Source organism: Cucurbita pepo, chromosome LG13 (genome assembly GCF_002806865.2).
Source record: "Cucurbita pepo subsp. pepo cultivar mu-cu-16 chromosome LG13, ASM280686v2, whole genome shotgun sequence".
In the NCBI taxonomy this organism is placed as follows: domain Eukaryota; kingdom Viridiplantae; phylum Streptophyta; class Magnoliopsida; order Cucurbitales; family Cucurbitaceae; genus Cucurbita; species Cucurbita pepo.
Window position 1 is genome coordinate 735,034 of NC_036650.1, and position 13,330 is coordinate 748,363.

A 13,330-nucleotide genomic window follows, 5' to 3' on the forward strand; every position below is an offset into this window, starting at 1 on the left:
ATTAAAATAATTAAGTGTAATATCAACAAAAATAAATGAAAATTTTCCGTAGACATCTTTATTTTTAAACTCTTTTTTAATCAAATTGACAACAAATTACACTTCCCAAAATGCCAAGTCTACGAACGTTTTTTTTAGTACTATAACAATATATTACTTAAATAGTACGTGAACGATATATGTATTACTTTAATATTAAAAAAATTACCTTATATATAAATTTAGTATATCTCATTGTAAATGTTTGCTGAATCCACCCCACCTAAATGATGGTAAGAGTTCGCTTATTTATAATCATTTACAGAATATATAAGAAATATGGTAAATTACAAATAATACAGAAATAGCAATAAAATGAAAGAATAATAAATGAATACAATATATTTGCTTTTAATAAAAGGACAAATATGGTAACCCGTAAGATATTTGACTTATAATGAACGGTCAACTATTCTTAACACTAATAGAACTCTAAATTTAAAAATACACATAAATATGAAATGGAAATATAACAAATTTTAAATTATTTTAAAATTTTGTAGAGAGTTAAAAATAAATAAATAAANTTACATATTTTGATAAACGTTGGCCTGTAAATATAATTCAAATAAACATGTAAATAATGAGAGAAATAGCTCGGAATTCTCGACATTCTCTCTCAAGATAGTGACTCTTTAAGCTCACAATTATGGAATCACATCCCCTTTTTTGTTTTTTTAACCTAATGCTCGTTTGAGCTTCATGTGTTATAATACTACGTTAAAATATTATCGAGCTCTCTTTATCTTTCCAAAGGGTATTTCTCACTAACTTTTTCTCCTCAACCAAACACAATTATTTTTTAAGAATTGCATTAAAAAAAAAAAAAAATCTCCAAAATACAAAAGGAAGAAGAAAGAAACCCTATATTCAAAACACAAATCTTGTCCCTACTTATCAAATTTCTAGATCAAACTGGAAAACGAGAATTTATTTCTGGGTCAAACTCAAAATCGAGAATTTGCATTTGGATCAAACTCAAAAACTAGAATTTGCATCTGGGTCAAACCCAAAAACAAGAATTTGTATCTTGGTCAAACTCAAAAATGAAAATTTATATCTGGGTTCAACCCGAAAATGAGAGTTTATTTCTGGGTTGAATTCAAAATAGAGAATTTGCATCTGGGTCGAACTAAAAAACCAAAATTTGTATCTGGGTCGAACTCAAAATCGAGAATTTGCATCTGGGTCGAACTCAAAATCGAGAATTTGTATCTAGATCAAACTCAAAAGCGAAAATTTATATCTGGGTTGAACTCGAAAACAAGAATTCGACCTAGGTCGAATCCAAAAACAAGAATTTGTATCTGGGTCGAACCCAAAAACGAGAATTCAAGACAGGTAGCAAGCTAATACGATAGTAACGAAGCAAATACTTACAAAGGAGAGAGAAACAAGAAGAAAGAGATAACATTTCCTGCAAGAAAACACAAACAAAATGAAAAGAAATTAGAATGAAGAACAGAAAGAACACAGAAATGAGTAAGAAACCACAAGGGTTTATGAAGAAAAGAAGAAAAAGCAAACCCACCACAGATTCCAAGCACGGTGCGAACAGCATCAGGAGAAACCATGTTTGTTAAGAGAAAAAACAGAAAGCTAAAGAGAAAAGAAAGGGTTTGGATAATGTTTGCTAAGAGAAAACAAGGGAGGTTCTATATATACAAGAAGGGACTGATTTGAATTGTAGGAAGAACAGTTGGTCACGAGCAAGTCATGTTCTAGCCAATGGAATTTCTACCCAACAAATGGACAAAGGTCAAAGGGACCCAAGAAATAAGGAGAGGGAGAGATAATCGCCACTCTTTCATCTCCCTAATCCTAATTACCCATCTTAATCTCGGTTTAAACATGGAACAAATCGAGTGATTTCTTCTCGTTAGCTAAACCGAGTTTGAAATGAGAACCGTTCTCTGTCTCCGTCTTATAAACTTTCCACATATGTATAGTCTATACTACTGTATGTATCAGCCGTAACAAAAACAGAAACTTTATTCTATGGATAAAGGATATATATATATAGGATCAAGAGTGAGAGATTTCTTCTCGTTAGCTGAACGGAGTTAAGAATGAGAATTATTCTTCGTCTCTGTCCTACTTCCAACTCCGACTTTGCTTAAATTATCGTTTCGTCTAACTTTATATATATAAACATAAATCTAATAATATTTCAAAATAATAATAATAAAAGAAATATATTAAATATATTAAAATAATTAAGTGTAATATCAACAAAAATAAATGAAAATTTTCCGTAGACATCTTTATTTTTAAACTCTTTTTTAATCAAATTGACAACAAATTACACTTCCCAAAATGCCAAGTCTACGAACGTTTTTTTTAGTACTATAACAATATATTACTTAAATAGTACGTGAACGATATATGTATTACTTTAATATTAAAAAAATTACCTTATATATAAATTTAGTATATCTCATTGTAAATGTTTGCTGAATCCACCCCACCTAAATGATGGTAAGAGTTCGCTTATTTATAATCATTTACAGAATATATAAGAAATATGGTAAATTACAAATAATACAGAAATAGCAATAAAATGAAAGAATAATAAATGAATACAATATATTTGCTTTTAATAAAAGGACAAATATGGTAACCCGTAAGATATTTGACTTATAATGAACGGTCAACTATTCTTAACACTAATAGAACTCTAAATTTAAAAATACACATAAATATGAAATGGAAATATAACAAATTTTAAATTATTTTAAAATTTTGTAGAGAGTTAAAAATAAATAAATAAATAAATGGCGTTTTTTTGGATGCAGCAGATTTCGAGTAGCACCTACTAGCTGACTAACTCCTTTGGGTTGTGCAAAAAAAATTTGAGGCTGGATGCAACGGTGATTCAGAATCGAAGTTTTCTCAAGCTGTCACATAACCGCTTTTATGTTAATTGCTAATAGTAAACGAATCCTGCGAGTTCGAGTCATCTAACTATGTCGGTACCCACTTTCTCTCTCGACTTTTATTCGGGTAAACTAAGACACTTTCTCTTATTACGGGATGCTATCTTGTGAAAACTCTGATCCTACTAGAGGAAATAGCATTTCTCAGACAATGAGATCTCTCGAGCAATTAGCCCTAAAATATATTCAAAAGTCTAGATACCAAAATTAATTAAATGAGGTTAATTAAATATAAGAATTAAAATATTTCTTTACTTTTTGGCATAACATTAATGTTTACTTTTTAATTTTAAATATTCTAAAAGTCATAAATTTACCAAATTTGAACCCTTAAAAATTCCAAATATATTGACACGTCATCAAAACGCAAATTCAAAGCGCCTTTTTTTTTCCTTGTGTTTTCTCAAGGAAAAAAAAAGACCAAAAAGAAAAGGACATAATGACTTTAATGCCCTTCCCTAATAAAAAAAAAAGAAAAAAGAAAAAAAAAAACCCAACCAAAACCATCATTATTATTATTACTTAAAATTTAAGTAATAATAATAACAATTCGGTTTATTCATGAAACTCAGAATGCCCAAAATCATAACCAAAACGTTTCTTTTTAATTATGAATTGGGTTTAACGGATTTTCCGGTCACCGGCCGCCGCCGTCCGATCACTTTTTGTGAGGCGGCGTCGTCTGAGAAACAGGGGTAGTTGGATCTCCGCCGCTGGTGGCCTTGTTTGACAGGGAGCCGCCGTTGACGACAATCTCGGAGAGGCCAATTTGGGCTTTTCTATCGGCAATTTGGCGCTGAGTGGACTTGTAAAAGGCGGCGTAGAGGACGAGCTGCAAAACGGCCGATAATGTTCCGAGGCCGTTGGGAACCTGAGACAACGCCATTAATACAAGTCAGTTTCTTTTCTTTTTTAAAAATTATTATTAAAACTTTTTAAAAGTTTTAAAAGAATAAAATGGTTAATATTTATTTTTAAAAATATAATTAAAATTTTAAAACATTGAAGAATATTTTAAAAAATTATAAACATTTAAGATTTTTTTTAAATGGAAGGGTATTTAATGAAACTTTTTGGGTATTTTTTAAATATTTTTAAAATAAAAATAAAAGGTAAAATTTATGAATATTTTTATTATTTAAGCGGGTTATTTAATTATTACCACAATGAAGGGGTCGAAATGGATGCTAGCATAAGATGTCCAAATAACGCCATTGGCAAATGAAGCTAAGGATAGAGTAAACGGCATATATTCCACGCTTTTTGTCTTAATCACCCGTTTCTGCATCACACGAGACAACCACGTATTTTAAAGTTTTAAAAATTAAGCTTATATATATATATATATATATTAAAGGAAAAAAGAAGAGGGAAATTATACTAACCATGACAGTCAATGGTGATGCATACATCATGATGTTAAAGACGAGACAAACGGAGCCAACAATGGTGGAGCGAAGAGTGTAGGTATGAGCGGTGGTGAGAACCAGGACGGTCAAGAGAGCCACAAAGATGATCTCAGCCAGCACCACTCCTAGCACTTGTAGCCGCTTCTTTTTTTCATTAGTGTAAATCAAGAAGATGATTATGTACACAAGCTCGATCACGATACCGATGCCGTTGATCGTGATGACGAGCATACTATTTGGATGTACCATTGGTAACCCGTACAATGTCCACACTAGACAATTCATCAACGTTGCTAGATATGGCACTGGCGAGAACTGTCCCACTGATTTCTTCTTCCATATTTGGATAAACGTCGGCCTGTAAATACAATTGAATTGTTAAAAAATCATATAAATACAAAATTAGTGAGAAATAACTCATTTCAACACCGATCTTCGACATTTATATTAAATAAAAATTTATTTTAAAAATAATTAATAATGAAAAAAGTAATTCAGGATCGAGATCTCTTTTATCCTTTCAAACATGTAATTCTCGCTCACTTTTTCCTCAATTTCCTCATGTTTTTTCTAGGGAAAGTAGCATGCATAGGAAGAACAAACTTGAACAACCTTTTCCCCTCAACAAAATACCATTATTTTTTAATAATTGTATTAAAAAAGATTTCCAAAATACAAAAGGAAGAAGAAAGAAACCCTATATTCAAAACACACAAAATTTTGCCCGAAAATTTCTAGATCAAACCCACAAACGATAATCGATTTCTGGGTCAAATTCGAAAACAAAATTCTATTTCTGGGTCGAACTCAAAAACAAAAGTTTGTATCTGGGTTAAATCCGAAAACGAGAATTTGTATATGGGTCTAACTAAAAAACGAGAATTTGTATCTGGGTCAAACCCAAAAACGAGACTTTGTTTCTCGGTCAAACTCAAAAACGAAAATTTGATCTGGGTCGAACCCAAAACAAGAATTTGTATTTAGGTTGAGCCAAAAAACGAAGATTTGTATCTGGGTCAAACTCAAAAACAAAGATTTGATCTGGGTTGAACTAAAAAAAGAAGATTTGTATCTGGGTCGAACTCAAAAACAAAGATTTGATTTGGGTCGAACTCAAAAACGAAAATTTGATCTGGGTCAAACCCAAAAACGAGAATTTGTTTCTAGGTCAAACTCAAAAACGAGAATTAGTATCTGGGTCGAACCCAAAAACAAGAACTTGTATCTGGGTTGAACCAAAAAACGAAGATTTGTATCTTGGTCAAACCCAAAACCAAAAATTCAATCTAAACGGAACTCAAAAACAAGAATTGGAGATAGGTAGGTAGCTAGTAATGAAGCAAATACTTACACAGGAGAGAGAAACAAGAAGAAAGAGATGACATTTCCTGCAAGAAAACACAAACAAAATGAAAAGAAATTAGAATGAAGAACAGAAAGAACACACAAATGAGTAAGAAACCACAAGAGTTCACGAAGAAAACAAGAAAAAGAAGACCCACCACAGACTCCAAGCGCCGTACGAACAGCATCAGGAGAAACCATGGCGAAAGAACAAGAGAAACAACAAAAGAAACAAAGAACAGAAAGCCAAAGAGACAAGAAGAGGGCTTTGGATAATGTTTGCAAGTGAGAGCGTGTGAGAGACTGCAAACAATGGAGTCTCTATATATAGAAGAAGGGACTCAAAGTGAGTTGTATGAAGAAGGGTTGGTCACGTGCAACTCATGTACTGCTCACTCCATTTTCTACCCAACAAATGGAAATAGACCATAAGGGACCCAATGAATAAGAAAAGACTAAGATAAGCTTCACTCTTTTCAGTTTCTACCCTATTTTCATCTCCCTTATCCAAATTATAATCCGGGTTCCGAACCAGAATTATTCTCTCTTCCCGTCCTACTCCCAATTCCAACCTCGCTCAAATTCCCATCTCGTCTAACTATACGTTCATCAATGAGAAATCCCTTCTCGTTAGCTAAACCGAGTCAGGAACGAGACTCATTCTCTATCTCTAACCTACTCCCAACTCCGATCTCGCTCAAATTCCCGTCTTTTTTATTACTGAATTTATTAGGGTATTTGATGTTTTTTAATATACATATATTAAATATAGTAAAAATGAAGAAAAATTCTATATGGAGTATTTAGTTACTAAAAAGTCTCAAATTCAGGATTTTGAGAGAAACCAAATCAGAAAATTTTCACTATAATCCGTGCAAAAATAAATAAAATTTTCATGAGGATAAACATTAAATCAGAAAACGAGGAAGGAGATAAGAAACGGTTTCTGGAGAAGTTCTCGCTCCGTCTCGTAGACATCTCTATTCTTAAACGTTTATTATTCAGGTCGATATCAAATTTCTCATTAAAAAATTAACCGATATAAGTACGGTTAATAGAACTCTAAATTANGATATCAAATTTCTCATTAAAAAATTAACCGATATAAGTACGTTTAATAGAACTCTAAATTAAAAAATAATAATAATAATATCGGTCAAACACATAAAATTGAAAATTTAAGGATGTATTATCATATTAGGTAAGAAATCCAATATAACTAAATTTAAATTATTTTAAAATATTGTAGAGAGAGAGAGAGGAGAGGAGAGAGAGAGTTGAAAAAGAGAAACAAATGGCGTTTCTGCATGCAGAAGATTCCCAGTCAATTTAAGTCCAGCTTATCCGAAACCAGGTTCGAACATGGAAACTTGTTTATTTGTGGTCAAAGCCGTTTTATTATCTAATAATTATTTTTTTTTATTTTTTATTATTATTATCTAGTAATTATTTATTTTTATGTTTTTTTTTTTTTTTTTTTTTTATTGTTTTGGGGGCAAAATTTAGACTTTATAGGTTCATGGGACGTAGCTAATCATTTCATAGATAATGTAAGGGTTAATGTGTCGGTTCTTCAGATCATAGAGATATATTTAATTGACATTCAAATTCATTGATTAGAGAATTATTTAGTGGATGTTGAGTTAGCTCGAAAGTTAGTTCTCATACGAGCGTGAATAAAGCGAGCATGGCTGGTAGATGATCCACCTGTAGTACTTACTAGCTGACTGACGGTGATTTAGAATCGAAGTTTTCTCAACTTCAAGCTGTCACGTAACCGCCTTGAATCATCTAACCATGTCGGTACTCACTTTCTCTCTTGACTTTCGTTTGGGTAGATTAAGGCACTTTCTCTTAGTACGGGATGATATCTTGTGAAAAGTCTGATTCCGCTAGAGGAAAGAGCATTTCTTGAACAATGAGGTCTCTCGAGCATTTCTTGGAATATGAGGTCTCTCGTTTTCTCCGACCAGTAGGTAAACAAAACTCTCTTTCAATCAAGGATCTTATGCTTTTTCGGTGAACAAGGCTACGTAGCGTATGCTTTGTGTCACAATCGTCTTTTCTTGGCAGCGGATTTGGCGATTGTGCAGCACTCACTCTCAGCACTGAGTGAGTTTAGGGTTTAGGGTTTAGGGCAACACGCATTGGAGAAGCATGACCGTGACACTTTGCAAGCCTATCACGATCGACTGTGGATCATCTACTAGTCATGCTCGCTTCAGTTATTTCTATTGATGGAGTAGTTAATTAATCACGTGAAGATGATCAATAATGATGTTGGTCGATCTGCTACCTATGTCTTTGCTTCCCTTTATGCTAATGCCTAATGTTTTTCTCTTGGCTTTGTAGGATCGTATCACTCTCTCAATGACGAGTCTATTATTGCTTAAACTACTCGTTCTTGCCGAACTATAGCAACTACAAAATCTTGCTCGGTCATTAATGGATCACATGCAGCACTAGTCTCCGCTAGCTTCATCTCGATTTTCAAGTAGGGTTTGCAAGAGAGCTGATATTGGTATTCGAGCTAAAACTCCGGTAAGAACACTCGATAAAAATTACTCGAGCAACTAGTAAAATAATAAAATAATAAAAATGTGCAAATTTCATAATTGTTTTTAATTATTAAATAAATAAATAAAAATTAGACGGTAGATCATAAATAGCGAGTGAGGTGGTCATGGAGTTGGCGCTTTATAATTCCTGAAAGCCATTAAACGGTGCGTTCTGACTATTTAGTATTATATTATTATTTATTAGGGAAAAATACATTTTTAGTTGAAAGATTACTCAATTTCAAAAATATTATATTCTTACCTTAATTTTATTTCTATTTAATTTTTAAATTTCAAAATATTACCCAGTTTTAAATTTAATTTCTATATGATCCTCGTATTTTCATCATCATTAATTTTAAAAATTATGTACCAAAAAGTAAATATCGATATTAAATATTCGAGGGTAAAAATGTAACATTCTAAAATTTAGAGACCAAATATAAATTAAATTCAAAATTTAAAAATAAAAATTGACATAAATGATAGAATTTAAACGAAATCGAAAGTCATAGATAAAAATGTAACATATGATAAGTCGCGATATTAATTAAAAATATTACGACTAAATTTGTTCATTAATTGACACGTTTTGATGCTTTTTTTTTTTTAATGCATTGAACCAATTTCCTTTTACGTGTAATTTAATTACTTTTAGTAAATATAGTATTAACCCATTAAATAAATTATTAAAAATAGTTTTTTTTCATTATTATTTCCATTTGTGAAAATAATTTAATTTTATGTAGACACGTGGCGACGTACATTATAAAAAAAAACAATATTTATTTTGTATAAATAAAAAAAATTTAATTTCTAAAATATAAAAAAAAATTGAGAAATATTTAGCAATAATAATGACATTTATATGCATAAACAACTTTAATTAAAGGTTGAATTATTAAAGATTTATGAAGTCAGCATTATTTCACTCATTAAAATAAGACAGCTTGGATTGAATTTAAATAAATAAAATTTTTATAATTTGACTTGTTTATAGAGTTGACTGTATTTTTATAATTATTTATTTTTCAACCATTTTTTAAAATAATTTTTAACTTTTTAAAGATAATTTTTAAACTTATATTCAAATTGAGTTTTAAATCTTATTTAATGTCTAAAAATAAATAACTTTATAGTTTAGGTTGTATTTTTATTAAAAAAAATTAAATGAATTAATTCAACCATAAAAAGTTTAGGATTGAATTGAGCTGGATTCATTGTTTAATAACAATCATTTATATTTAAAAAAAATCACAGTTCAAATAATCGAGAATTAAATTTAATAATTATTTTAATATGATCCAGTTCATCCACTGACCAAAAAACTGCTGATGGCATAATAATAATAATAATAATAATATTATTATTTTTTTTTTACATTTTCATTTTATTTAATTTTTTTTAAAGATTTGGATTAAAAAATTAAATTACAAATTAGGAAAGAAGAAAAAAAAGGCTAAAATTACTTTTTGTTTTTGCTTAATTTTTTAAAATATTGATAGAAAGTGGATAATGGTAAAAAAATTATAAATTAAAATTTTAAAAAGAAAGTCAAATATTTATCCAACTAAGATAATGATAATTGTTATTATAAATTTAATTAAAACAATATTTGTTTTTATTTGAAAGATAAATATATATTGTTTTTTTTTTTATAAAAAAAAAAAAAAGGAAAAAGAAAGCGTTGACTGTTGTGTCGGTGGAGGGAATCTTGAAGTTAATATGGGCAGTCTTATCGTTGACTTACAACTCACATGCATGAAAGTTCACAATTGTTCAACCAAAGGGTTTGACAATATTTTCCCAAATTAAGAAAATTGTCTTAATCCAATTTCAATTTTTATTAAGACAAACTTCAAATTTAATGAATTTAAATATATTTTTAATTTTAAAAAACACGTCTTATTAGTCGTCATCGAGCCTTTTTTTTTCATTATTTAAAGGAGTATCATTGACTAAGAGTGTTCATATGACTCGAGAATTCGACCAACTCGAACTACGCAACCCAAACCTTAAAAGTTAGGTTGGGTTGGATTTTGTTTTTCTCTTCAATTTGGGTTGGATAACAAAAGTTCGAGTCAATTTGCTAGTTAATATTTTTTTGGTCAGGTACTCGAAAATAGAGTTATAGCTCAACCTACCCTACTTTTAAGATTCTTATGAATATTTGACGTTTATAACCAATGTTAGTAATGAGTTGTGACTTGTGAATGTTTGATATTTGAGATTTATGAAATTTTAGTCATTAGTGTAACAACAACTTGATAATCCAACCCGACCCAATTCGAAAAATAAAGAATTGTGTTTGATCATGAACTTTATTTAGGTTGTTCGAGTCATCCAAACATTTGAACATCTATTATTCATTTTTAAAAGTTTAGGGACCAAATAGACACGAATCTTAAAATCGAATAATCAAAGTACAATTTTTTCTATTTTAATGACGACAATTCCATTTTTGATTTGGTTTTGGAATTGTTCGTCCCATTATCCAAATTTCTTTATCTATAATAATTAAGTTTGTTGTTGCATACTTTACTTGGAAATTAGGATATAATCAAGTAAAAGTGAGAATGTAATCACTCATAAAATATAAAATAATTTAACTTTGATTGATGACCAAAAAAGTTAAGTTATTGGAGAGAATATAGTAGTCAATGTTAAATCATCACCAAAACTTCAAATTTCAATGGGATAGTTATGGTAAAAGATTGGTTTTTTCTAGTCAATTTTGTTAGAATTGGTCAATCCATTAGAATAGCTTGAAGTTAGTCATGCCATAAGAATAGGCTTACTTCGTTAGTTTCCTAGGTTGTNCCAAAACTTCAAATTTCAATGGGATAGTTATGGTAAAAGATTGGTTTTTTCTAGTCAATTTTAGGTCAAACTCGATGTTCGNTCCTCAATAGTGTGAGGTACAGTTTTGCATAAACTTGATAAATTTTAGGTCAAACTCGATGTTCGGTCAAGGATCATACGAAAAAATTACAAACCCATTAAAAAGAAACTAAAATTCGGTCGAAGACAACTTTATTTTTACCAGCGATGTTACTTTTATCCATGAAAATTAGATCTTGGTAGTTGGAGAATTTCGTGAGAAAGAAGGGTTGGAGGATGAGGACATAAACGTAAAAAGCCACCCACGTTCTCTATTCGCCATGTCTCGATAACATTTCTACCTCTAAACTCTCAAGATTAGTCGTGTTTTTTGAACATTTACTCTCACAAACAGTGGAAAAGTTTAGTTTTTTAGGTCATGGTTTGGAATATTGAAACTTTTAATGTTTTGATTGAAGATATGTGTTTTAATGAGTTAGAATTAACTCAATTAATATTGGCAGATTCATTAACGCTAATGAGGACCAAAGTTACATACGATCGGTTAAACTAAAATTTCAATTAATATTAACGGATTCATGTAATATATTCTTATTAAACTAAAGCTTTTTATCTTATCGGTTCCATAACTGAATTGTTCATCCCACCTATGGTTGAGTTCAAATTTTTTTTATTTATAAAAAACCGTTCTTTCAATTAGTTCGTTATTAATACTTCCTCATAAGCGTTACCAACTACCAACATATCAAAAACGCATAATTTTTATAAGAAGATCAAACAAACTGGATGCACGTTTCGGGTAAGTTTGAATTTCATACAAAAATCGAAAGAAAAAAAATCGAGTAAGCAAAATCATTTTTGGAAGGACGAAAGAAGCAACAAATGCTAGCTTTCCAAACATGGTGTTGAACAAATGGGGAAAGAGATGAATGGATGTGACCCTAAACTAAATTGTCAATCACTCGAGAAATTAAAGGGTTTTTGGTCATATGGAACAATGATTGAGTGCCTACTTTTTGTTACTCGGGTCATTTTTTGTTCCACCTGCATCACTCAACTAATTGAGGAAGGTGTTAGGATCCCGATGTTAAAAGTTTAAATCCTGTTGAACTAAAAAAATAAATAACTATTTTTTAAATTTAAAAATAAATTAAAAATTTACGTGTCGAAATTGTATGGGTTATGTTATAATACAAAATATATGTGTTTTAACAGAGGGAAAATGCATCCCAATTATTAAAATAATTATAAGAAAATTACTACAATCAAATCATTTGATTGAAATCTTAAATTCCTGATATAAAAAATAAAAATTAACGTAAAGCCCAATATAATCGATTAAAAAATAAAAATTAAGAATGTTATCATAGGTCCAATGGGCTTTAAATATGGGCTTTACGTGGCCCAACATAATCGATTAAAAAATAAAATTAAGAATGTCATCATAGGTCCAATGGGCTTTAAATTTGGGCTTTACGTGGCCCAATATAATCGATTAAAAAATAAAAAATAAGAATGTTATCATAGGTCCAATGGGCTTTAAATATGGGCTTTACGTGGCCCAACATAATCGATTAAAAAATAAAAATTAAGAATGTCATCATAGGTCCAATGGGCTTTATATAATCATTTGAAAAGCAAAATAATATAAAAAAAGATTTCCGTTGCCGGGATTTGAACCCGGATCTCTCGGGTGAGAGCCGAGTATCCTAACCAACTAGACTACAACGGAATTTTGATTTCTACTAATTTAAAATCTGTTCTATATTAACTCATTATTATTGGTAGCCGTTTGTAGTTGTGTCTAATAAGTATCGGAAATATTAATTCGAATATAATTCGATGAATGAAAAAAAAAATGTTAATTTACCTTGCAAACACTACCCCAAATAAGACGGGGAATCCCATTTAAATAAGGAATGAGACAAAGATTTAGAAGATATGTTTTTTTCATTAGCTAAATTAATACCGGAACTGAGATTATATTCTCCATCTATATCTCGACCCGGTTCTTTTTACATATTGAGAGAGCAAGAGAAATTTTTAGCTATGCAGAACATTATATTATAAGTTTATAAACTATTATTGGATTTAGTAGAATATTTTACATTTTTAATAGAAATTATACTGAAATTGAAAATTATCCATTAAATATTTTTAAATAAATATCCTTTTCAAAAATATATAAAAAGATCATAAAAAC

At 30.0% G+C, this 13,330-nt stretch overlaps 1 protein-coding gene and 1 non-coding gene across 2 annotated transcripts; both read right to left on the bottom strand.

Moving 5' to 3' along the window:
• Window positions 1-3,287: 3,287 nt before the first annotated feature.
• Window positions 3,288-5,929, bottom strand: LOC111808638 (bidirectional sugar transporter SWEET4-like). The gene is made up of 5 exons (XM_023694753.1): window positions 5,887-5,929; window positions 5,736-5,772; window positions 4,361-4,742; window positions 4,138-4,257; window positions 3,288-3,846 (listed from the first exon to the last, which is right to left on the bottom strand). Exons 1-5 carry the CDS (start codon window positions 5,927-5,929, stop codon window positions 3,634-3,636), a joined length of 795 nt encoding a protein of 264 aa, XP_023550521.1. The 3' UTR covers window positions 3,288-3,633.
• Window positions 5,930-12,786: 6,857 nt separating this feature from the next.
• On the bottom strand, window positions 12,787-12,859 carry TRNAE-CUC. Its single transcript has one exon. It is a non-coding gene; the product is annotated as a tRNA-Glu (tRNA).
• Window positions 12,860-13,330: the final 471 nt, after the last annotated feature.

Bases quoted from the DNA above. Each gene is read 5' to 3' on its own strand.
- LOC111808638 (XM_023694753.1), bottom strand. From the start codon at position 5,929: ATGGTTTCTCCTGATGCTGTTCGTACGGCGCTTGGAGTCTGTG. The intron at 4,743-5,735 runs GTAAGTATTTGC...TTGTATTTACAG, and splicing joins TTCTTGTTTCTCTCTCCTGT to GCCGACGTTTATCCAAATAT. The intron at 3,847-4,137 runs GTAATAATTAAA...GCGTTGTCTCAG, and splicing joins ATTTCGACCCCTTCATTGTG to GTTCCCAACGGCCTCGGAAC.